Source organism: Biomphalaria glabrata, chromosome 4 (assembly GCF_947242115.1).
Source record: "Biomphalaria glabrata chromosome 4, xgBioGlab47.1, whole genome shotgun sequence".
In the NCBI taxonomy this organism is placed as follows: Eukaryota; Metazoa; Mollusca; class Gastropoda; family Planorbidae; genus Biomphalaria; species Biomphalaria glabrata.
The window spans coordinates 15,715,382-15,741,841 of NC_074714.1; the positions used below are offsets into that span (position 1 = coordinate 15,715,382).

Consider the following 26,460-nt stretch of genomic DNA (forward strand, 5'->3'; position numbering starts at 1 on the left):
TACCTGACATAACTTAGGGAAAGTAAAGGCGGTTTACTGGCCACATGGCATACTCGTTAACCATTGGCGAAGGAAATAGATGACCTTTACATCATCTGTCCTATAAAGGTCTCACTCACTACTTAACTATCTACTGACACAGCTATTAGGTCACACTTTTTTTTTAAAAAGGAAGATATAGTTACTACACGCACGTATTACAGACAGAGCATGAAATGGAACATAGATGTCATAAATAAAAAGACAGAAAGATGACAAATATTTTTGGCAACTTTCTTCCTGAACTTGTTGGTGCTCATAGATTGTTCAAGTAAAAACTCAAACTAGGAGCTGCTAAAGTTCTGCGCATTTTTTTGTGTAAAAGTTTGTTTAGCTTGTTGACGCAAACGCTGGGGAGAAAAGGGAGAAGTAGACTTGTTGTTGACTAAGTCAGTCATTCTTCGCAAAGTTCAATCTTAGAAAAATATAAGATCGTTTGAGACATAAACTCTACTTAATATTGTAGTTTTACAGTCCAATACTTACTTATACTTCAGTAATAAAATTGTTTGCCTCGTTTTTCAAGTTTAGTTAATCTCGTTGTTTTTTTTTTTTTTTTTTTGTTGTTTTTTTTTCGTGGGGGCGTTTTCCTGTCTGTCCTACATTGAACGTGCAACCGTTTGGTAACTTTCATAACGACGCCTATTTCATAATGTGAGAATGAGAACACCAGGAAGATGTCCCCAGACACACAATAGGCTTTGGTACGGTCGTAGCCAGGTGGGGGGTTTTGGGTTCAAACCACTGGAGGTGGGTCAGAATTAAGTGACTTTTTTTTGCTTTGAATTTGTTTATTTTAGGTGAGATTTTAATACTAAACCATCACTTTCCCCAGCACAGCCAAAGAAGGTTTCATTTTAAACCCCCTTACCAGAGGGTGTTGTAGTTAAAAGCCTCTATTCTATAAAATAAAACCAAAAAAGAAATGCATACAACATTCCCCAAATTCCAAGAGCACAGCTAATGAAAATTTAGATTTAAAAACCCCCTCCAAAATTTACGATAAACCCCCTCTTCAATATAAAAAAAGACAAATTATACACTCAAAATTCTATGAGTGTAGCCAAAGGTGGTTTTCAGTTTAAACCCCCCTCAAGTGGGGTTTGAAGCTAAAAAAAAATACCTCTTCAATATATAAAAAGCAAATTACACACTAAAATTCTTTGAGCGTAGCCAAGCCAATGGTGGGTTTTGAGTTCAAATTCCCTTTCTTTCAGGTGGCTCTCTTTAAAGTTTGAAACCCATACAGATGGTTTTAAGTTGAAGATCCCCTACAGAGCGTTTTGAGGTTGAAAAACTGTCTCTTCAATATTATTCTAAAGTAAACTACAGTCACCAAATTCTACGACTGTAGATAAATGGGGTTTTAAATAAAAAAAACAAAAAAACTCTAGAGATTTTTAGTTTACCCCCCCCCAACCCCAAAATATGATTTTGACGATAAAACTTCCCCTTTCAATATAAAATCTAAAGCAAATTACAGTCTCCTAATTCCAAGAACGTAGTCAAGAGAGGTTACAAATTTCTACCAGTGGCTGGGCTCCATTAATAAAGTGCATTGAATAGTCATCTGCCGAAATTGAAAAACACTAAATGTAGCTCAACAAAGATGGCTAAGACAGATTTTAGGAGTCAGTTATAGAGATCAGGTCTAAATCAATGAAATCCTATGCCGAACTGGAAGTCGAACCCTTAGTAAGGTTGTGCCAGAGCGTCGCATGAGGTTTGCAGTACATGTTATTCGACAAAGCATAATAAGAATTGCAATGACATCCTAGTACAACTTGGCGCCACACTTTCATGGAGGTCCTCAGAGCAGGTGGGAATAGGCTTCAGACATTACCAGTGACAGATTTTGTGAAAACAGCTTGCCGGCAATTGCGTCGAACGGCGTGGGAGGGTCTAAGTCAGTAAGAATAGCACATTAAGTTTTTTAAATAAAACTTTTTCATAGCAGGGTAATGCACTGTAAATACCTCAGAATATGCATTTTGTTGGCTTTCAATACCGGAAATAGTGCTTGGCTCCAAGCGCTCCCCCGGACCCCTTTGCTTGCAATGGCGGGGAGCCTACACTTTTTCCAACTACTCCAGGAAGAATCTAGTCTAGGGCACAATAAACGTCTTTGGAAAGAATGAAGGGTTAGAATGTAATAAAGATTAATTATGTACACACACACACACACATGCATACATTCATATATAAATCTTTTTCTTTTCGTATGGGGGGGGGGCGGGGAGAAATCCCCTCCAAATCCCCCTCCACTGCGAAAAAAAATCCTGACTACGCCCAAGGATTTTGGTACGCGTAAAATATGTTGTTAGTCGATAAGTTTAATGATAGAAATGTGTTTAAGTTTCATTGTCTTCAGAAATCAAAAGTTGAACTGATAGTTTTAAGTACAATACAAGCTTTGTAAAAAGTAAAATGTACAGATCTGCGTAACAACATTATAGAACGTATTCAGTGGCGTAGCTAAGATATATTAAGCCTACTGCAGCAGCTCCTTGTGACACCCTCCCCCCCAAAAAAAGAGGTTCCTTCCAAACTAATGTGAATTCATTGTTAAAGTATTGCTATTTCGCAAAGTTTAATAGAAAGACACTAAAAATGAATCCTTTTTTCCGCTACCTCTTATTTAATGAACGAAATGGCTAGATTAATGAGTCACACATTTTTCATCGTGAAGTATAATTAATTTTCGATCAACTTACGCCTTACATATATAAATTATGGCTTTTATATAGCGCTACTTTTATGCTTATTGCATGCTCAGAGAGCTTTGGTCCAGTCTCAGTTGTGGACCAGTGGGGAAGAGGGGTATCTAGGTAAAGGTTTTTCCGTCCTGCCTTTAGGCGCTCAGTACACAACTCTGCCCGAGTCGGGTGTCGAACCTCGAGCCCCCTTCATAGGTAGTCAAGCCAAGCTAAGTTCAAGCGCACTTAGCTTCTCGACCACGCTTCCCACTATATAGCCAAACATACTGCGTCAGAAATATGCAAATAAAGACAATATGCTTTGAAAAACAACAACAACATCTACCATGTTTCTCCGAAAAGAGTGGACGCATAAAATAGCGTTGACCTAAGAGATTCAAATAAAACTAGTAAATCTGACTCAAGTAGCATTAGTTTGATGCCTCTCACATCTTGATGCCCAGCACCACCCACCTGATACGGTACTAGTTTTCGACAAAAGTATTTGACAAGACTGTAGTCCTAGTATATTGTATTATGTAAATCACGTGCTCGCATAACCAGATATAATGTATTTCTTGTATTTCTCTTCTTACACCGTATCTATTTATTTATGTATCCATCTATTTATAAGTGTATCTTGCTACCTGTTTTATGCACATTATGGGTCATTAAAAATGTAATTAATGATGCCCAGCGTCCCTTAGTGTAGCCACATAATATAAGAAACAGACACTATTTGGCTTGTTGTGGAATGTCGTTGACTCGCAACACCAAACTGTTGGTAGAATCCTTAGGGACTAATATTGACGTCTAGTGCTGTCCTCTATATGTGTTATGAATTTCTTAATGACCAATCGTGCCAGTTATAGCTGCAATATATACTGTTGCTCTTAGAACTAATCTAAAAATTTCCCATTTTTCTCTTAAACCCACCGATGATACCCCCTGAGTTAGGCTAAAAAAAGAACTAGTTGCTATATTTAAAAAAAAATGTGTTTCCAGTTCCTAAAAAACTGGCAAATTCGGAGGTCTTGGCTTTCTACTTAGGTCGTGATCATCTTAAGTTTAATATTTAATTTATAAATCTTTCATTAAAAAAATACTGTATTCTTGGTTTAATGTGTAACTATTTGTTAACACTAAGTTTCATGTTTGTATTTTTAAAAAAAGAAAAGAAATTCCAATAAGAAGGCCAAGGCTAAGCGTGTAGAAAATCAGGTCAATGTTATTCGTACACGAGACTTTTGAACTGGCTTCGTTGTGTAATAGGCTTACTGTTCAGACGTAACAATCTAATGTTTTAGGTCAGTGGTTTCGTGCTTAGCCGGAATGTAACTGAAAAGATACGTGTAGTAGTGTCTCAACACATGCCTTGCTTACACTCCTGGTGTGTGGTCAGATTTAGAATGGGAGACTTTGACATGTTCAAAATGAAACATCTTTTTCATTCTCTTGATAACTATTTCATTACACACTATTGTCGTATACTTTTCATATTAACTGAGATGCATTTACATTTATAAAACACTGGAGCTAATTATGGTTCTACAAAAGAAATTCTCTTTTATTCCAGGTTCAATTTATGAACGAGTAAGCTAACTTGTTTTTATTTGCAGTAGTTTGAAATTATCTGTGCAGTGATGTGTGTAGTTAGTGCAGATAAAGATCTAGATCTCAATGTTGAGTCTAGTTGCTGCATGAATTTCTTTCATTCCTGACTAGAACTTATTGGACAAGAACCACATAGTTATTTAAAACAACTATTAACACTATGCTGTGATTCGGTCTTCCATTTAAAGTTATGTAAGTATTCTTTATTAAACTATCGTCTATACGTTTCTCAATTGACCTAGATCTAAATCTAGATCTCCGAGCTGGTAAGTTTTTTTGTTTTTTTTTTTAATTTTATTTTCATAAACATTTTCTTTTACTTTCACCAAAAAGTGATCTAGATCTGACACTTGCTGTTTTTTTTTTAATAGTGTAAACAAAATTATTGTCATTAGCATTTAACCCTTGATATGTGTCGTGAAATTACTGTTCCAGTGTTAGACAGACCAGTTGTTAGTAAGCCTCAATACTGTCCCGCAACATCGCAGGTCAGTATTCAGGACTTCTATAACTATTGGTCTAGGTTTGAGCAACCAAAGTTCTCCATTACTTTCTTGGTCAGAAACCGTCAAAATCAATATGCAAAGAGACAGTTAACGTTGTTCATTACGATAAAGGTTAGTCCCCCTTTTTTTTAGGACATGTCCTCCTTTTTTTTTGAAGTCTAGCCTTCCGTCCTACAACCTCTGGACTAAAATAGGACAATGTTCAAAGTTTTGTACTTATTTATACTTATTGTTACTGTTTTTTTTCCACCATAAATGGAATTTTATCTTCTGATTCAAGCATATAGATTCACACAAGGATAGCATAACAAGGTCAAAGTCTTCTATAGGACATGCTATTCATTATGATTTGCTGTAGTTGTTGTTTTCGTCACCAACATTAATGCTGACGTCTAAAGAAGAAGCTTCTCATATCCCAATGAAAGAAACAAACTCCCCAGAGAGATGTATTTTATACATATACATTATAAAAAATATTATTCCACACATAGTTCTAGAAATATTGGAGATTATCTATCTTGAGGGAATTAACATAAACATCCATCAGACCTCAGTATTTTATCTAGAACACTGTTTCACTCTTATTTTCAATCCTTATTTCTCTGTTTCTCTTAGTTCTTTCAGTTATCTTAATTTTCATACGGAAACCTGTCCTAAATTATATTCATTAAGATGGTATTATCTTTTCAGTTCTAAATGCAATGAGTGTAATGTTTCACTAAAGGTGAGATTACAATGGTAAGATTCATTTCATAAACTTAACTATCGTGAAGATTACAAAGTGTAAAAAAAAAAAAACTCCTGGTAAGGAAATGATTGTCTACAAAGCACCAGAAAGAGTTTTAAAGACCATAATACTCAGAATTATAATACTCTGCGAATTCTACAATTTAAATAAAATTTAGTGTTAAGATTGATATATATGTTTACTGTGTTTCTATGCGCCTTGTACATTTGTTCGATTTAGATACAAACAAATCAGAATGATCAAGTCCAGGCTAGTGAAACTTGGATGGACAGAAGGTTTAGGTTCACACGTCAAGACTTTGCGTTTCCTCTCTTCACATGTGGGCCAACTGTCTACAGAAGGATCTGAACCTAAACCCTTTGATGCGATTCCAGGTCCAAAAGGCATCCACCTGTGGCCGATTATTGGCTCGATTCTTAACTTCAAACCTTTCAGTGAGTTTTTAATGTTATTTGAAATGTAAGAAATTATAGAATGAAACACATAGGATAGAATGAAGTGAAATGTTTGAAAGGCATGGTCTAAATAACTCTATAAACTTTAAACAGAAATGTATTTATATACTAGCATTTAGAGAAACTGTAATTGATATTACCCATACACAAACTCAAATTCCATAACAACAAAAAAAAAGATCAATTTGTGTAATGAAAAAAAAAGATCCAATTCCACAACAAACAAACAAAAAAATATCGAATTCCATGACAAAAAAAAGATCAAATTCCATAACAAACAAGCAAAAAAAGATCGTATTCCATAACAAAGACTTATTCAAATAATTCATTTTCTATTTGAACCCAACCAGCAAAGTACACGCCTGAGACATTGCACCAGTATATGGACGAACTCCATGAAAAGTTTGGACCTACTGTGAGGTTACGTCTTGGAACTGAAGCTGTTGTGGTCTCTGAACCTAAAGACGTCGAGACAGTTTTTCAAAATGAAGGGAAATATCCCAAGAGACATGGTTTTGAAATGATGAGTATATATGCGAAAAGAAACAACCTTCAAGACAGTATTTCACAATTGTAAGACACATTTGAACAACTAACAGATCAGATTTTTTATAAATGATTAGATCAATGATCAATATTTAAAAACTCGACATTCTTAGCTAGTATTTCCGATGTATGACTCTGACAGTATTTTTCTAAATTCTATATTAGTTTATTTCTTGGAAAATTGTTCAGAAAATCACAATAGATTAAGTATGTAAGTATAAGCATTGCCTTTTTAGATGTGTCTGATGAAATACTTGCCCTCTCAGCTTATAAGTAGAGGCGTACGATAAAAGAGCTTATATAATAATATATCTATTCCTTCCTGGTCAAATTATAGCTCATACATGAATATGATTGATTGCGACTAGTCCTAGTTCAGTCTCACCACCAGGTCGACAGTCAAGTCTTAGCCTTAAATATTGTTGGTAACCTCTGGGTCTTGACTTCACTTTGTTCCAGCTAACCAACTGAACACAGGCGAATGGTCAACAAAGAAATGAGACAACCATGAGTGTTGGCGTGTCAAACATTTCATCCGGTCTATGGCGTCGATGGCGCTAACCAAATGTCTAAGTCCAAAATCTTCTCGATTAACCCACTCAACTGGACTAGACTGTCTCTATAGACGCAAACATACAACTGTTTCTATTTCATATCTAACTCTAGTCCTGTGTTTATTATGACGTTACGTCTATATAAAACCTAACCGGAAATAAACAAAACGAATTACTTTTAAGTTTTGCACCGAATTTCATAATTGAACTAGTGTAGCCTAACATTTTGTTCAAGTCTCACTTGCTCGATTATCGTGTCTCATTATCAAGTCTCCCCATCAAATCTAACCATCAAGTCTCGCGAATAAGTCTTACCAAAATGTTTTATCATCAAGTTTTACCATCAAATATTATTATTGTCTTAATATTATCATAAAATGTTGCCATCAAGAATTAACCTAATCATCAAATTATGCATACAAATCTTATCATCACCATTAATTCTAACATTAATGTTTACCATCAAGTCTCATCATGTCACCATCAACAATTTTTCATCTTTTTTTACGCCTTTCATCAAGTCTTGCCTTCAAGTCTCCACAAGTCTTAGTCAAGTCTTATCAACACTTTTCCTTAATATCCTCATTCTTTCATCTTTTCTCTCTATCAAGTCTCCGCATTAAGTCTCATAAGTCCCATTAAGACTTGTTGATATTCTTATCATACTTTCCATGTTACTATTTCTCAGACAAGGCGAGGCTTGGCAGTCTCTTCGGTCTCCAGGTAATAGGCGACTCATGAAAGTTGATTCAGCTTTACATTACCTTGGTCCTCAGAGTGAAGTGGCTGATAACTTTGTGCACATTCTAGCCACACAAGATGTATCACCTGACAGGCTTCAAGATCTATGCTTTCGATATGCCTCTGAAAGTAAGTTGGACAACAATTTCAAACTATTTCAAAAAGTCGGCAGTCACATCACAACTAGTGAATAATTATACAAATTATTGTTAAATTCAAGACTTAATTATTGTCATCTAGCCTCGGATACAGATTTAATAAAGTTAAATTGATAGAAATGATTATAATTTACTGAGAAATATTCTTGTTACTCAGATCTGTAACAATAATGCCCTCTAGAATATGTAACAAGACTCTTATTTAGATATGTGTCTACCTTTAAAGATGTCCTGTCTTTGGGCGAGATTTAAATAGCTTGTTTATTATTAATCTCTTCAATTCCAAAGATTAAGGATGAGTACTGTTTTTCACATGACTTTGCAAACTTAGTTGCGACCCACATATTTTTCCGCATCTCTCGCACATAAAGCCGTTGTTCGTTAGAGGCCTATTTAAGTTTTCTTCTGCGTCTGTATTCATTAATGGCTTTTCCTTGCGTCTCATGTGTTTGTCCCGCAGCCTTTGTGAGAGCTTTCCAACTGTTTCATCTACTTTCCTAGTAAGGGCGAAATGGCATTTGATTATATCACTATTACTGATTGCTGAAAACTTTTGCACTTATCTAAGAATCAATGGTTACTTACATAAGCTAGATAATAAGATATACAATATACATTTAATCGAGTGCATTCATAGATCTATTGAAATATTTCCTCTCATCATGTTGAACGTTTTGATAGCATCATCATTAAGGTAACATTTGACTGAGATCGAAATGTTTGGATTTGTATTATTTATTATCATACACATGGAGTAGGAATTTAGCTTTTCGAAATTTGACTAAAAAAATAATGTGTGAAGAGAGAGCAGTTCTTTAATTATATTCTGTTATCTGTGATTAAACCTAATTTTACTAGTTGTGTTTGACGGGGAACTGAAATATTGGTTCTCTATTATCAGTGCAACTAATTGAATCAACAACTATATCAGAAATAGATTCAGATTGAGAGATATTGCAATTACAAATGCTAATGTTTGGCTCTACACTCACTTCTTTGAGGTATTGCTGTTGTGGCATTCAATGGAAGACTTGGGCTGTTTGACGCCAACCCAGATCAAGGTTCTGTTGATTTCCTGAAGGCTGCAGAGACAACATTCGAAATGAACGGACGAGCGTTGCTGGGCAAGTCTATAGGGCACAGATGGTATCGAAACGAGACCTACAAACAGTTGGAAAAGTCTTATGGTCTTGTCAGAAAGTTAGTGCATTTATTCTCGCTTACTTACATAAAACTTAAGATACTCTTTTGATGTTTGGCACGAGGAACAGAAATAAAAACCGCTTCCCATCTGGTGCCCATTTCCCCGATATCTTCAATGAAAGTGCGGTGCAAAATGTGTACGTGGACGCCTCTCTGTTTTCCTTATTTGAGCCTTCATGTTTAATGCTATTCCCGCGAGATTGCGATTGATTCTGTGGGATAACATGTCTCTCAAACCGCATACGTTTGACGAATACAGTATTTTAAATATATTTTTTAAAACATTTGTTTATGTTGGTTTAAAAACGAGCAACCATAATAAAAGTGTTGAGCTGGCAAAAACTATTTATGAGTATTGTCTGAGTACTTCAGAGTGGCGGCTTCCAAAAGCCCCAGCTCTTTTTCCCCTCTTTTTTATAATAACTAAAATATATTCATAAGCCTACACGATTTGCTATTTAAAATGAATGTTTTATAAACTCTGTCTGTCTGGTTAAAAGTTGGAACATTTTTGTTTACGACAGCTATTCTCGGATCAAGTTGAAACTTTGCCCCATAATTTATTGGCAAAGACAATACATTAATTAAAAAATAATTAGTCAATTAATTGCTGGTAATAAATTATTTTGATTGATACCACCAAGTGAAATTAATCCTTCAGTATTCACAGTTAGGGTTTCTCCCCTTTGATAATTGTACACGTTATTTCTCCCACACCCATTTTAGTATAGAGTCAAAACTTTCATATATTGTACCTAACAATACATGACTCAATGAAAAAAATTACCCAAAATAGTCATATAATTATTGATAATTTGTTTTGTTTGATACAAAAGGGAAATAACTTCTACATTATTGAATATATATATATATATATATATAAAGTTGTAAGTGTGAATTTCTTTCCTTTAGCTTAACATTTTTTTGTAGTCTGTTTAAAGTATCTTTATATTTTGCTTGTTTTTGTTTAGAGTGGCTTTAGGTCATATAGCCCAAGCCAGAGAGTCTCTAGAGCAAAGAATACAAGCAGGACAGTTGAATACAGAAGAGCCAAATCTCTTATTTTCTTTGTTGTCTGAGAAGGGCCTTTCAGAAGAGATGGTGGCCAATTTAATGATCTCCTTATATTTAGCTGGAACTGAGTCGGTATGTACCATTTCTTGATTAAGTGAGACAAGATGTATAAATTTATTTTTTTAAGTTAACTCCTTCATTGTCAGGTAAATAATAATAATAATAATCTTTATTGTTCGTAAGGAAATTTGTCTTACAATTTGTGCATTACAAATGAAATAACTGCAAAATTTCAGCTTGATCCGATACTGGGTCAACTTGTAAACTTTTGACCAGACAGACAGAGTGAGCTGGTATAAGCTTTGTAAAAACAACAACTGGAAAGAAACTCACTTTCCACTTTCAATTATGTTATTCTTTTGACAATTGTATAGATCTAGCTGCTGCAAATTGAGTAGGTGCCAATCATTTACCAGATCTAATCTGAAAATTCAAGTGAGAATCATAAAATATTAACAATCTATGACCCATATGGGCCTATTAAAAGCTCATGAATACGCTCTTAATGAGAAATATTCTGGTCTTCCTTACAGGCCACGAGTACATTATAACTTCATAGTTCCACTTACTTTGCTAAAGCTTTTCCAAATGAGTGCTTGATTTGTGACGATAACCAAGTAAAAAAAAAATCACCGTAATTTTCAGCCATCCCCTACTCTACAGGATCACTGGGGCACCACACAAGATATGTTGACCGTCTTTCTCCATCCCTATTTGTCGTTTTGCTTTGTATAGAATCTCTTACAATGACAGGCTGGTAAATTTATTTAAACTTACTTTAACTGACAGAAGAGAGCACCTGGCTGCTGGCGGCTGCAGAACTAGACAGCTGTAGATCACTTACTAAGACCGCAGAAACACATTTAACACCCAAAGAAAATCCACTGCTGAGGACAGACATAGACGGCAAAAAGAGAATCTAATTTAAGCATCGATGGTTATGTCTGCTGCGGAGGTGGCAAAATATATAGGTCGCAGCTGGGGATGCATAGTCATGTGATATACTACACTCCTCATTAATCTTTAGACTCGAAGAAAATATTATATTTACTATAGCCTCTTTTTTTTCTGGAATGTATTTACTAAAGTTTTAAAATATATTTTTCTATTATGTAGACAGCAAAATATATGCAGGTTTTCTTTTACAATTTGGCTAAAAATCCTGAAAAACAAAACAAAGTTAGAAAAGAAATTTTGGATCTCTTGGGCCCTGATGGACGTTTAACTGCTGAGAAGTTCTTGAAGATGGTATATTTAAAAGCTGCACTGAAAGAATCGTTCAGGTATATTTTACACTGCAAACAATTACCTTTAGCACTGATGCGTTTTACTGAACTAAATAGCTTAACATTATTAGATCTGTATGTTGCTCTCAAGATTTGTTTTATATAATTCTCATTCTTCTCTCTGTAGGCCTATGTCTCTATCTTTCTATGTCTCTGTCCCTATATGTGTCACTCTCTCTTTCTCTCTCTCTCTCTCTTTACTTGGTTACACACCAGTTTCTTTCCCTCTTAGTGTTTCTCTCTTTCTCTCTGCATCTCCTCATTTCACATTTCATTTTTCCTCCTCATATCTATATATATATTTCTCTCTTTTTTTTTCTCTCCTCACAAACTATTTCAATAAATAAAAGTGTCATTTTATTTTCCAAGTGATAACCTATAGGAAAAATGACAGCAAACTCATCATACAAACATCCAAAACAAAGAATGAAATGATTACACTAAAGCCGGGGTGCGGATGCTTAGTGATTAATCCTTTGGCTTCCGAGCCTGGGGTCCTGTGTTCGAATCTTGGTGAAAACTGGGATTTAAATGACTTGAATGTTAGGGCGCCCCTGACTCCACCCAACTCTAATGGGTATCTGACTTAAGTTAGGGAATGTTAGAGGAGGTTGGTCGTTGTTCTGGCCACATGACACCCTGCTAGTTAACCGTTGTTCAAAGAAACAGACGACCTTTACATCATCTGTCCTATAGATCGAAAGGCCGGAAAGGGGAATGTACTAACTAACGCTGTGGCATTCCGTTACTCTTCAATTGTATAGCGTTTAATTTAATAAATGAAACCTGTATGTTAACATTATGATGATTTTTGAATGAAATTAATATTTCTATTCCTCAAAAAATTTGGTAGTTACATAGTTACATATAGGTTCTTTTAATACGGTAAAAGACTAGGTCGTATTTTTGTATCTAGAATCTGCAATGTTTTATCTTTCAATTATTTTCACTAATCTCATCGATAAGATTTTATTTACTTTCTTAAATAATACAGACGTTACTTCAAAAAAAAAAAGATGAGTACGTCCTATGCGTGATGCATTTAGTCAAGCATATTAACCAATGACCTAAATTCTGCCAAGTCACTGGTTTTCTTAGTTAGCTCAGGCAACCCATTCCATGTTCTAATAGCACTAGGGAAGAAGGAGCATTTGTACAAATTTTTCCTAGCATATGGAATGAGGAATGTGCCTTTATCTTTGTGTCTTTCTGAGTATTTTTTAAATTTTGTTTTTGTATTTGAAGATTATGGTTCAGTGTTTTATGTATTATTGCTACTTTACTTTTGAGTCTTCTGGCCTGAAGGTTTTTTAAATTTAGTGATTTTACTAAAGGTGTTACTCTAGTCAAATGTGAATATTCGTTTGTTATGAATCTCACTGCTCTATTTTGGTCTGTTCCAGTTTCTTAATGTTTTCTTGAGTTGAGGGGTCCCAAACAGAGGATGCATATTCTATTATTGGCATAACCAAGGTTAAATAACATTTTAGTTTTATGTTCTTATTTGATTTAAACAATTTTTTTTAATAAACCCTAATGCTTTGTTTGATTTTTTTTATAGTTTCATCAATATGGGGGTTCCATGACAGTTTTTTATTTATTATAACATCTAGGTTTTTTGCATTTCTAGTCTGTGTTACTGGTTTACCATGAATAAGATAAGTGGAATTACTGTGTTTTAGTTTTTTTGTTACTCTTAACAACTGACATTTTTCTGGGTGAAGAGACATGCTCCAATTTGATTCCCATTTCTGTAATTTATCTAATTCTCTTTGTAAAATATCTGTGGCGTGTTGTTTTTATTGTTCTATATATTATGCAATCGTCTGCGAATAATCTGACTTTGTTCTTGAAATAATGCAATTTGGTAAATCATTTATGTAAATTAAAAACAGTAGTAGACCTAAGACTGTTCCATGAGGTACGTTTATTGTCATTGGTGTTGATTTAGAGCCATATATATTATATTTATGTTTGGGTATAGGCTCATATTTACCTAATTGTGATCTTTGAAAGTAAATCTATAATCCAGGCAATGTGGTTATTTAAAGTTATACATGATTTATAGATATCTAAAGTGGGTCATGGAAAAAGAGATTTTAGGCTACCTAAGTCATGGTCCTAGCGTCTGTCCGGTTGTTTTAATGACCTTCTTTTCCTTCGTCCATACTTTAATCTGATAGTAATTACATCATTTGTATACAGATTGATTTCCCCAACCTCTCTGGCCACCTCTAGAATTCTTCCTGTGGATGTCGTGCTGGGTGGCTACAAAATACCAGCAGGGGTGAGTTCTCCTTTTTTAACTATTGGCTATAGTCATCAGATGGACAGCTATTTTTATTGACTTATGGCAATGCTTTCACGTTTTTTGTTTTAGTTCTAATTATCTATCAGAGTACACCTTTGAAGCCTGTGCGGTGTGACTAGATTAATAACATTACTTTGTATTAGTTTTTAGAATAATATATTTAGACATATCTCTTCTTTTTTCATAAACTACTCTGAAGTTATTTAAATTAAAGAAATATATATATTGGCCTTTATTAACATTTTTTTATTGTATTTGTTTGATTTAATTTTCCATCGTGGCCTTGTATTTTAGGCTTACATTTTCAAGTGGCTGTTATTGACGAATAATGTACCCTTTTGATTACCAGTAATTTAGCAATAAGAACCATTTAAATTTCAAAGTTATAAGCTCTTCTCATAATAAATAATTAATGGATCATCTTTTTTTATGAAAAGAAAAATAACCAAAGCTAATAGCACCACAACGATTAGTAACAGCAAGAAGAAAATAATGCATTTGACAAGAATGGAACTCCAGTCAAGTTTAAATCTCATAGCAAGAAACAATAACAGACACTGAGACAAAAATAATTCTATGTAGAGCGACTCAATCTTCTTGGAGGTTTTCTCCCTTCGTATATAGACTAGATATAGAAGTAGTTCAGGACATTTGTACAAGAAAAATTACTCTCTTTTTTTTCCAAATACAAAATGTTAGATAGAAGTAAAAATTTCATTCAATCTAAATGTGTTGGGTAGGTGATAAAAGTAAAGAGTAAATAATATTCAGATTATTCACTTTTTAGTAGACAAAAGAAAATGTGTAATAACTTATTGTTCAACCTTTTTCTGCTTGTTTACTAATACATCAATCATTGTCCAATGATCATATCAAAAACTAGTCTTTAAAGAGTTTAAACAGAAAAAAACACTATTCAAAAAAATACATTTAATTTCATTTCATAGTATATTATCTTTTTCACAGACTATCCTATATCTGAATTGTCCAAGAGCTTCTAAAACTCATTTTGAGAACCCTTACGAGTTTCTGCCCGAGAGATGGCTGAGAAGGGAAGACAGCACCAAGAAAGATTCCGCCCTACATCTGACTGTCATACCATTTGGCCATGGTCCCAGAAACTGTCTTGGACGACGATTTGCTGAACAGGAACTTCATTTGGCTGCTATAAAGGTGAAGGCCATCAACTATTTGAACTAGACAAATTAAACACACAAAAAAACTTTTTTTTTTTCTGCGCTTCTCTTTATTATTTGATTAATTTACTTAAAAATTGTTTAGCTGTTTTATATTCACATTTTTGATATTTTAGATCTTATTGCTAAAGTTGACATCCTGAGGATATATTGTCAAACAATGTCAATCTAGGGGTTAATACTAAATGATATAAAATGTAACAATTCTAAACAATTCAAAAAATTATAATTTTTTTTAATAGGTACTTCAAAAACTTCATATCGATGTGCATCGAGAGTCAGCGTTTGAACAATTCATCTACAGACCCTTTGCAACTCCAGATAAACCAATCAGATTTAAGTTTACAAAAATCGACTAGAAATGAAATTAAAATCTTAAAATATTTTTCATTTTTCATGTTTTGAAGAAAATAATCCATAAAAAGGTTTTTAAGATCTATTGTATGTATGTATAATCTTATGCAAAAGAAAATGTGTTTAACCTTAATCAATTACATATCCTTTGTAAATATTGTGTATATGAATGTTCTGATTATTTCCATGTTTGCCCTGGCCAGGGCCGGCCTTAGATAATTGGAAACCTTAGGCGAAGTGAATAGGATGGCCCCTAATGAAACAGAAAAACCTAAACTTGACCGAAAAAATACTCAATAAATGAAAAAACCTTTCTCTGTATATATGTAACTCAATTTTTAAAAAGTCAAATTCATATAGACATAAAGCCGATAGCACGACATTGCTTCATATACGATCCATGACCATCGGACTAGAAATAACGTTTCCCTATTTCAATCAAAGGAATAAGCAATGGTCTTTGAACATATGTAGTCTAACAAGTAGGTCTAAACATTCGTCAACAAACCTTGCATCACATTACAGACATAGAGACATAGAGTTCTGTTATACTTTAGATTAGATCCATGTTTTCATCTTTTTTCTTTCACTTAGAAAATAATTTTCTGAGTTCTATGCAAGTCCCCCCCCCCCCCCACTTATCAAAGACTCTAGGCGTATGCCTAGTTTGCTTATGCCTGAGGCCGACCCTTATAGATGCCTACATTATAAAAAACACTACTTATCTGTAATATCAAGGAGAAAGTAAGGCGTATGTGTGTATGTATGTATATTCCAAATAAAAATCAAAACCGTTTGACCAATCTTGATAAAACTTGGCATAAAAGTTTCTTAGATCATGGTGGGGACCGTAGTGTATGTTTAATGTCCCTCCTATAACTGGAGAGACACTAAAAATAGACAAAACGTACCTAATTCTATCTCTACTAAATAACGAAACTTTTTAACAAATCGTGTAGACCCGTTTTCACAGTAATTTTATTGGATATGAATATGTCGGCTGAACGGGTAAACCCATTTTCACTGTACTTTTATTTTCGTTGCTAATTTTTTAAATGTGAATGGAACATTCTCCATGTTTGACTTAAATCTAAATTCACTCCAGTAGATTTGTAATAGCCAAATTATGGCCAGCTAGCTAGTATGAAATAAAATAGACTTAACTGATCATTATAATGACTTGTTTTCCATTGATGTTGTTGCTGTAAATTAAGACCTTATTAGTTATTCTAGTCTTTTATTGTTATATGTCGACGCTTGAAGAGCATGTTCAACACATTAGCAGTTTGTGAGATCAACACAGTACACAGGAATCTAAGACTTATTTAAATCATTGGCGTAAACACTGTGAATTATGTCTCGAGAGACATTGTTATCATGCTTTAAGCAATTCTATAATTTAATTTTTTTTGGGGGGGTGGGAGGGGTAAATTATAAGCCAAAATAGAGGTTTCGTACGCATTTATACGTTAGAATTTTGTAGAATGTATGTTTATAATATTGAAATTTGTCATCAGTCACTATATTAAACATAGTTTTTTTTTTATTATTTAAGTTTCACTAGTTAAATGCTGAACATGGAAATTAGGTCAACTAAAATATAGCTAATAAATGTTTTCACCAATTGAAGGTATGGCAATGGCTTAGTACTATCTAAACATTACATGCAATGTTAAAGATAATTGAATGTTTTACCTACGATTAAAATTCTAGAACCACAAACTTTACATTCACAAAAAATAACCAATTGGAAAGAGTTTGTTTTCTCAAATGATATCACACCTGTATTGAGGTTTCATATCTCGTTACTTTATTTAGAGGTATCAGAAAAGCACGTTGTGTGAATACATTGCCCTACGCCTACTAAAGTTTCTATTCTATGTAATTCACATACAGGAGATTCGAAATCGATACGTTGATTCGAGCAGCTAAATCATAAAACTATAACAGTCTTTCATTTGCTTTCACACTTTAAAATACATATTATTGTGCTGACACAATATATCTCTGTACGAAGTTTCTAAACGAAATAATAATACAAATAATAATAAATATTATACAATTTTTAATTTAATACATACTATAATAAATTTAGAACAATGCAACTTTCGTAAAACATAAGTAACAAGAAATAATTACATACCGATATAAACAAAAATGATAGTGGTTGTAGGCCTATGCTATGTTCTCTTCTAAATTTGTATTTTAGTGTTAATTCTATTAGGACAAGACATTGCTTTACAACTTCAACAGAAAGAAAATGTCTGAAATATGCCCCAAATTGTCTTTATTGTTATTCTAAATCTATTCAACACAATATGGTATCTTAGTGTGACAGAATTGACTGAAAAGCAAATCAATAATTGTCTAATAAATAATAACATTGTTGATGCTGAACAAACAAACGACGGAGAAAAGGACTCAGCTCACTATTCTACCTAACTTTATCTCCACCATTGAATGAAACTAAATTACATACGATTCTAATTTTCGAAATAATATAAGGAATTATTAGATTCAAAATCTAGTTTTAATGCATACGTTGTCTTATCGCTTCAATATCAGAATTTAGTATGGTATGAGCAATCACCTATCTTTCGGTCTGGTGTACCATTGGGGTACCACACAAGATCAGTTGACTGTCTTTCTTCGTTTCTCTGTCTTTCAATGACAGGCCCGTCAATTTATGTTGTCTTCCTATCGCTTTCTTTGACTCTTTTTTTCCTGGTACTGTTCTCTGAAGGAAAGTCTTTGAGAGCCTTAAGGTCCATCTGATACGGCTATAGAGTTTTAGTCAGCGGTTTTTTTTTTACATTACTTAGCAGGTCATCGTGTAGTTCAATAGCTGTATTAATCCTGTTTTTAATCTCTTGGTTTGTGATACAATCTCTGTGTGTCATACATAGGATCTTTCTGTAGCATATCTTAATGCTATTGATAGGATTCTTCTCTCTAGTTCTGTAGACAGCGTCCAAGATTTCCAAGCATATACGAATGTGGCCATGACCAGGTAGCGCATTAGTCAGATTTTAGTGTAGAGGGCTACGCCTTTGACTTTCAGTATTGTTTGAGTTTTGCAAGTGCAGCTGTGGACTGAGCAGCTATGGCCAGTAGGTCAGGTTTGGTTCCTTCAACTGAGACGATAGCACCGAGATATTCTATACTACTGACACTTGTCAGATTTCCTGCTATGGACAATATTTTTTAAATTTATTCTTTACTACAACATTCTCTTTATCAATTCACAAGTCATGATTTTTTTCTACAAATGTAATCTTATTACTGAATAAGATAGAGACAGCGTCGATCTACAATCTCTATTCTTACATTTTAGTCTATTTCGGAAATCTAATATATTTTGTTGTGGGTAATACAGTCCATTACCACCGGCGGAAGCGTTGTAGATGTAACATTTGTTTAAAAAGCTTGTGAAGTATATAAGAATTTTTAAAGTCTGAAAATGTTTGCATCAGTTTTTATCGATAACGTAACCATAAAAAATACAATGTTAAAACTATTGAATACAACAGGTGAATTAAATACTATACTAACCTTATACACTGAAACATATGCAAGATACAAAGACAACTAGTTGCTAGAACAAACAGATATAATGTTTTCTTCAAAGACATTTTCTTAAATTAAATTGTCTGAATTATTAATAATCAGAAGAATCATAAGAATGATCAAAATAATAATGCCCATAATTATCACTTTCATCAGAGTCGGAAACATAAATAATGTCACGGTTAATTAAGAAAGAAATGTAATGTTTAACATCTAGTTTATCACTAGCCTCACACTCAGTGTCAGTTCTTAAAGTACCCTCAGTTCTGAACAAGAGTTGATCTTTAAACTTATTAGGAAGTGGCAACGTTTTGACCTTGTCCTCTCTTGTTATCCCAGGTCCAATCAGCGATGACACTGTTATCAGGCTCAACTTTTCTAAAGACATTGGCTGTGAATAGAGTTCATCCACAAATTCTGTACATTTCGAACGAGCCACTTCACTCAAATACATTCGGCAATCTGTATATTGCTGGTAAGAGCAATCTGAAGGTGTTAAAAAAGAAATGTCCCAAAAGTATTTCGCAAGATTGAAATTCTCTTTTATCAGAGCGTAACGAAACGGAGAAACCATCGTGGATGGCTTATATGCATATCTATCTATTAGACTTGATGAAATTTCAGTTGGACTTCCACCTGCAAATATAATTCTTTGTATGAGATAAAACTGATTTTCTGAAATTAATTCAAAGAAGCAGGTTTGCTGAACATTAGCAGCGGACCCACCTTTCTCCAATAAGTTTTTAGTACAGGTATACGATTCTCTTGTAAAATAGGATGAAGAAAAAACAGTTTTCTCAATCATTATTTCTGTAACATTTTTTCGATTCACTAAACTTCTGATATTTAAATCTGCTCCTCTCTCCGACAACAGTGTTACTAGTTCTGTGTTTGAATCTTCAGCAGCAAGAATTATTGCAGTTTGACCTTCTTTGTTTCGGTGGTTAACATCACATCCTGCATCTAACAAATACAGAATAGTGTCCATTTTATTAGATCTATAAACATTTCGTTTAACTGCTCTCATCAGAGCTGTGTTCCCGTTTAAGTCTACAACCCCAATATCTGCTTTATGACTTACTAATAATTGTAACAATTCCTTGTTACTGTACTCTGCTGCTAGATGTAAAGCTGTCATTCCATCAGAGCTACACTGAGCATTAACATCTATCTGAAACTTGAGAAAAGCCTCAACATTTACCTTGATTCCTTTAATAATGGCATAGTATAAGGCATTGTGACCATCATTGTCGAAAGTAGAGTAGTCTGCTCCAGATTCAAGTAAAAAGGTGATGACCCCTGCGTGATGTTCTATCGAGGATGCTAACATCAAAGCAGTTTTACCATCATCATCCTTGTCATCGATGTCTGCTCCATGGTTTAAATACAACTTTGTCAGTTCCAAAGTCGTTTCATAGCACTGTGCCTTCTTATAACTGGAGAAAAAACTATGGCTTTGAGCTCTTGAAAAGAGATTCAAAAGAGCACTCAGCTTTCTAACTCCTAATTTTAATGTAACTAGTGCTCCATGAGACAAAAGCAAACTTGCGATCTCATTATGAGAACAATGCATTAAAGGGGATTTATCCTTATAAACAGCATTCACATCTGCACCCAGAGAAATTATTCGTTCTACTATCTCTTTGTTTCCGGCCTTAACTGCTTCGTGTAAAAAAACAGATCTTTTATTGGAGATCTCCAATCTTGTTTTTACTTCAAATTTGTCAACAAGTACGTTCAAACAGCCCAGTTGACAGCATTTTATAGTTATCAAAAGACTCTCGAATACATTTATTTCCCTATGCTCGTTTAAAAACAACTCAACGAACTCAACTGCACCACCTTTTAAAGCATCTTCAATCAAATGGTCTCTTGTGTTACACAATGACATCAAATTTGGCCTGTTTTCAAGGAAAATCTGTAGAATTTCATACTTGTAATTGCTCAGTAAAGTTTCCAAGCCATTATAGTATATATCACTCAAACTTTTGCCCGAATATATTTTGTTAACATATTGACATAGCAACTTTAATAGAGGACTATTTCCAAGTTCCACTCCTAGACATAGAATGGTGTTTTCTCCGTATTGATCACACTCATCATTAGCTATTGATATGAATAGTTTTACTATTTCGATATCACTTTCATTGATACTATGTTTTTTGTTTTTGTACAGCTCCAGAGCTTTCATAATATAACTTTCATCATATCTAGATCTACCCTTTTTCTTTATCCATCCATAATCTAGAAGAAATTTTAAACTTTTGAAATCACTGTTTAAAACTGCAGCATTCAAAGCAGACTCCTTCTTTAAAATATTTTTCAACATGTAATTGAATATCTTCAGAAAGCCAAGTTTTTTGGCAACAAGCCCAGCATCAACAATACACTTTTTATACCCTGAGAGACCTCGATATCTGTGTTCAGACTGCGACAAAAGTATTTTAATTATATCAAAATCCAACATTTCAATTGCTTTAATAAAACATGTTTTGCCCAAATTATTTTTTGCTAACAAATCTATTTCCTTTTGTTCTAACAGTAAATTAACCATATCTTGAGATCCAGGTTTTGTTATAGACAAAATCAAAGCTGTGTCCCCTTGAGTGTTTCGACAGTTAGGGTTAGCTCCCTTCAGTATTAATACCCTGGCTATATCGACAAAACCATTTTTAGCACAAATCATCAAAGGTGTATTTTCTCTTGCGTCTGTACAGTTGACATCTGCGTCATTTAGTAAAAGACTTTGTACAAGAAATTTGTTTCCTTTCCTGCAAGCCAAAAGTAATGCTTTATTTAAAGACGTTTGCGTGACGTTCAAGTCTTTTGGACTGTCTGTTACCAAAGCAAGCGCTTCTTCATTGTTTTCTGATGTAATCACATTTAAAAAATGTTCTGCTAATGACCTTGGCTCGGTATCCACTGACTCTTTATCTGTTACTGTGGTCCTTTTACGTGAAACAATGCGTGGGCTTTTCCTTAAGCGCATTAGTGCTACCTTTTTTTGATGAGGATATTTCTTCTTTATTATCTTGAGTCCCTTGGCCATCTAAAGTTATAGAGAAATGTGAAAAAAAAATTACAATGTAAAGTAAATTGAACATGTTGTACATTATTTTATTTCAAATATGTCCATTTTATTTTTTTTTACGTTACGTGATGTCTGTGTGAGACTTTTCTCTCGTAAATAATATTAATAAAAAAAAAAAGAAATATTTTATTATTAAATAACAAAACATAACATGACAGTTAACCTTTTGTAAATTTATTTCAGTTTCAATCATTTTCTAATAATGGCTAATGTAGGTTCACTAAACCTTAGGAGGGAAAGGTCAGTACTGACCTGCTTTGAGCGGTATAAAAGGTTGGATGAATACCTCCCAGCTAGAAAACTAGTGGATGGTTGGAGATGCAGAAGACGTATTCAGATGCAGTCTTTTATGCATCATGCCACTAGACTATCTGATAAAGCTAACCTCTCCACCAACCGACAAAACATTCAACGTTTTCATCCCCTTCCCATTTGGTGTCGCCCAACAACCCCAGACATACGTTTGAAACTAGTAGACCCTAATGCCACTAAGCTAAGTCATTCATCTAACGACCTTCAAATTCTAGCATTGGAGACCATTAATACCTTCATGCCCAGTGCTATTTTTGCATACACTGATGGGTCGGCATCGAAAGATTCTGCAATAGCAGGCTATGGAGCCTACATCGACTTTCTTGGCTCTCACTCAGTCAAAATCTTTAGACCATGTGGTAGTGTTTGCAGTTTCGATGCGGAGACCATGGCAGTCTGTGAAGCCTTAAAGGTCATTGACTCTCAACTCGGCGAGGGACATTTGAGGGCAACACAGATTGTTGTGGTCACTGACTCAAAATCTGTACTACAGGCTTTGCAAAGCCCCGGACCATGACACTGTCATCATGGCTTCACACAACATAAAACAACGCTATGGCACCCCTGTAATAATGCAGTGGGTACCGAGTCACATAGGTGTGACTGGCAACACAATCGCAGATTACTTGGCCCACCATGGAGGGCAAATTCCACCCACTGAACAGGCTGTAAGTTTTCATCAGGCTCTGGCTATAATTCAAAAAACAGAAATGGAAAAGTGGTTGAAGTGCTGGGACAATTCCCAAAAAGCCCGTGGAGTCTTGGAGCGCAAGGGGCGCCCTGACCGCACTTCCTCGTGGTGGAGGCTGTCCAAGCCTGAGCAAGCTATTATAGCACAGTGCAGGACATGCGATTGTCCTGTTTTCTCATATTTCTCATGGCTATGGCCAAATTTCGATTCACTGTGCCCCCGCTGCGGGGAGGAAGAGGAAACCGTGCCTCATATTCTGTTTGACTGCCCCAGACTTGCTGATCTCCGTCTCAACAGGTCTGGGAAACTAAAAATTCTCGACCTGTATGGCGACATTTATGCACTATGCAAGACAGCAGAGTTTCTGTCCAGGGCTTTTGCAAGAGAGGTTCTGAGCCTCTCAAGCCCTCACTCAAATGGGTTTTGATGATGATGACGATGATCATCATTTTATACATCTAGATGATTTATTCTATTTGTTATTGGTAATACATCAGCGCATCTGATTAGAGCAATGGGAATGGAATCATTGGTTTAAGAGTCTTGCTGTTGTAATTCTTCTTTTCAGAAGATTTGAAATGTGATACAATACATGTGCTAACTACTTTGATAGTGAGGTACTTATGACTAGAGAAAATTATATAGTTATATTTTGTTTCTTTCAATTTAGAGCGGCGACCTATAAAGGGGACTAATTCAGCTTCGATCATGTACAATTTCTTTCCTTTTTTTGAGATACCCAACAAAATAATTAATTTTTTAAACAAACAATATGTAAATAAACTGTGTATTTATTGATAGTTTAACTCATGTGTATATCCTGTCATCTCCTTTCAAATTTAACTCTTCCCCTCCACACTGACGATACAAACGTTGATTTGACCCAGTTAAATTAAATGAATTTTAGTTTGTTTTAACTTTCATTGTCAAATAAAAAGAGTATGCAATTGTCTAAAGTATCAACCTTATATAAAATTTCATGATTACATAAAAAAAAAAGTTATTCAAGTTTAATCATAACAGGGTAGTGAAACAGAATGAGCGAATTGAATAATTCCATCGGAACGTGGAAAATAATTACGGAGAGAAAGAGTTACAATTTAAATGAATCGAAAATGAAAGAGAATAAGACCGTGGAAGGGGTGATATATTAATCATCCCCCGTCTTCTATGAATCTATAGACCTATCAATAGACTTTTAGAAACACTGAGTAGATTTATACATTTGAGCATTATTTTTTCCCTGGAGGAGAAAAAATGTTCAATTTTTTAGAATCTTTATCATTCATTAGTCATTTGGAGTAAAAAAATCGCTTTTACAAAGGTTAGTCAGCTGAATAAAGGAGGTATCTTGGGTATAAAGAGAGATGTGTATATATATATATTACAGGGCTTTTTTTTGTGACGGTACGCACCGGTACGGCGTATCGGCACCTTTTTGAATGTGGGAAAAAATTATTACTTTTCTTGTATTTTAACGTATATTATTAATTTATTAGTAGTTAAAAGTTAGGCAATCGAACACTGAGTACAGGCACTTAATCACTAAATACTGAGTATATATATATATATAGGGTTTGAAAACAAAAAACACCCGATTACAGTACAATCGCCCCAACCTTATCCGTCAGAATGTTAATAATCTGAACCTTTATAAATTCGCAAAAGACACGAGTGGAGGGGGTAGAAGGTAGCCAGTAAGTCTTTCCGATAGACCATTTTTATTCATAAGTATTCCCTCCTTATAAATTTTTAAATTAGAGTATGGAAGGGGTCAGGGGGGGGGGTGATAAAACATAACGATGAGTTAAAATATTAAGAAGTCGCATAAAGTCGCCCTAACCCTCTAATATTAATAACATATTGTTTACACTCAGTGTAATAGATCCTAAGAGTGTACTGTAACAATATGTTGTACACTATAGGTGTGCACGTATAAAAGAGACACAATGGACTAAGTGATAGATCTTTAATAAGTTGCTAAATGAGACAAATAAATAATATTCTATTGTAAGATTGAAATAACTTGTAATAAGAGATTTACCTTAGATTCAGCTGAAGCCATTTTTAAGTGTATCAGATTTATTATTAGAAAGCAATCTGCATTAAAAATTCACTTGTTGATTCTATATAAATCAAACTTTCTATTAACTGGTAAACAAATTATATAGCTATAATGATACTTTTATTATTTAGTATTTCACCATAATACAATACAATCAGCACATACATTATCTTTTAAAACTTAAAGAGGTCAATAATTTGTTTCAAGAACCAAGATTTTATTTCATAGATTTAGTTGAAACTGAAAGTAAAAGAAAGCACAGCAACTGAATGCTATAAATAGAACTGGGAATTTTAACTTTAACGTTAGTAAGTGCTGCCAACTGCGTAATTTTATTTCTCTGAACTGTAAAAGCATAGTGTTGATTTATTTTTACAAAGCCTATATCAACTCACTTTGTCTGTCTGTGTGTCTGTCTGGCCAAAAGTTTGTTTTTTTTTTTCCGACACCCAATCTCGGACCAAGCTGATAACACAAGAATCAATAACAAAAATGTAAACATATTATTTAATTAACTATTGGTAATAAATTACTTTGTTTGGTATCTCGAACAAGGCAAAGAAGTTTTACTTGATGAAGTGGTGGCATGGGCGTAGCCAGGATTTTTTTTTCGGGGGGGGGGGGGGGGGGGGAATTACCTCCCCCCCCCCCCCCCCCCGCGAAAAAAAATGTGTGTGTACATATTAATCTTTATTACATTCTGACCCTTTCGGAAGACGTTTAATGTGCCCTAGAATAGATTCTTCTCGGAATTAGTGGAAAACGTGTAGACTCCCCGCCCTTGCTAGCAAGGGGGTCTGGGGGAGCTCGCAGCGCCGAGCACTATTTCTGGTCTTGAAAGCCAAAAAAATGCATATTCTGAGGTATCTACAGAGCATTTACCTGCTATTAAAAAGTTTTATTTCAAAAACCTAATGTGCTATTCTTACTGACTTAGACCCTCTCGCGACGTTCGGCGCATTTTCCGGCAAGCTGTTTCCGCTACTCTTATTTTGCGTAATTCATTTTGTCGGAGAACATGTCTCGCAAAACCTCATGCGACGCTCTGTCACAACCTTACTTCCAGTCATCTGACAACTAATGTTCACAACCTTACAAAGGGGTCGACTCCCAGTTTGGCATAGGATTTCTTTGATTTAGTCCCGATCTCTATGACTGACTCCTAAAATATGTCTTAGCCATCTTTGTTGAGCCACATTTAGTGTTTTTTAATTTCGGCAGAAGACTATTCACACTTTATTAATGGGGCCCAA

At 34.5% G+C, this 26,460-nt stretch overlaps 2 protein-coding genes across 4 annotated transcripts; one reads left to right on the plus strand and one right to left on the minus strand.

The window, feature by feature from the left end:
- The first annotated feature begins 3,982 nt into the window (after positions 1-3,982).
- Positions 3,983-16,647, plus strand: LOC106080298 (cytochrome P450 CYP12A2-like). Of its 3 annotated transcripts, XM_056026090.1 has the most exons (11): positions 3,983-4,541; positions 5,546-5,593; positions 5,823-6,037; positions 6,409-6,631; positions 7,847-8,028; positions 9,059-9,257; positions 10,232-10,406; positions 11,451-11,617; positions 13,826-13,907; positions 14,898-15,104; positions 15,370-16,647. In XM_056026090.1, the coding sequence occupies exons 3-11, from the start codon at positions 5,839-5,841 to the stop codon at positions 15,484-15,486; spliced, it is 1,551 nt and encodes a 516-aa protein (XP_055882065.1). In that variant the 5' UTR covers positions 3,983-4,541; positions 5,546-5,593; positions 5,823-5,838; the 3' UTR covers positions 15,487-16,647. The 3 variants fall into 3 exon arrangements, with proteins under 3 accessions (XP_055882065.1, XP_055882064.1, XP_013097089.2); XM_056026089.1 differs by lacking the exon at positions 5,546-5,593 and having other exon boundaries at positions 3,983-4,328; XM_013241635.2 differs by lacking the exon at positions 5,546-5,593 and having other exon boundaries at positions 3,984-4,541.
- Positions 16,648-17,529: 882 nt separating this feature from the next.
- On the minus strand, positions 17,530-25,789 carry LOC106080297 (putative ankyrin repeat protein RF_0381). The gene is made up of 2 exons (XM_013241634.2): positions 25,187-25,789; positions 17,530-22,097 (listed from the first exon to the last, which is right to left on the minus strand). The coding sequence occupies exons 1-2, from the start codon at positions 25,205-25,207 to the stop codon at positions 19,140-19,142; spliced, it is 2,979 nt and encodes a 992-aa protein (XP_013097088.2). The 5' UTR covers positions 25,208-25,789; the 3' UTR covers positions 17,530-19,139.
- Between the last annotated feature and the right edge of the window lie 671 nt (positions 25,790-26,460).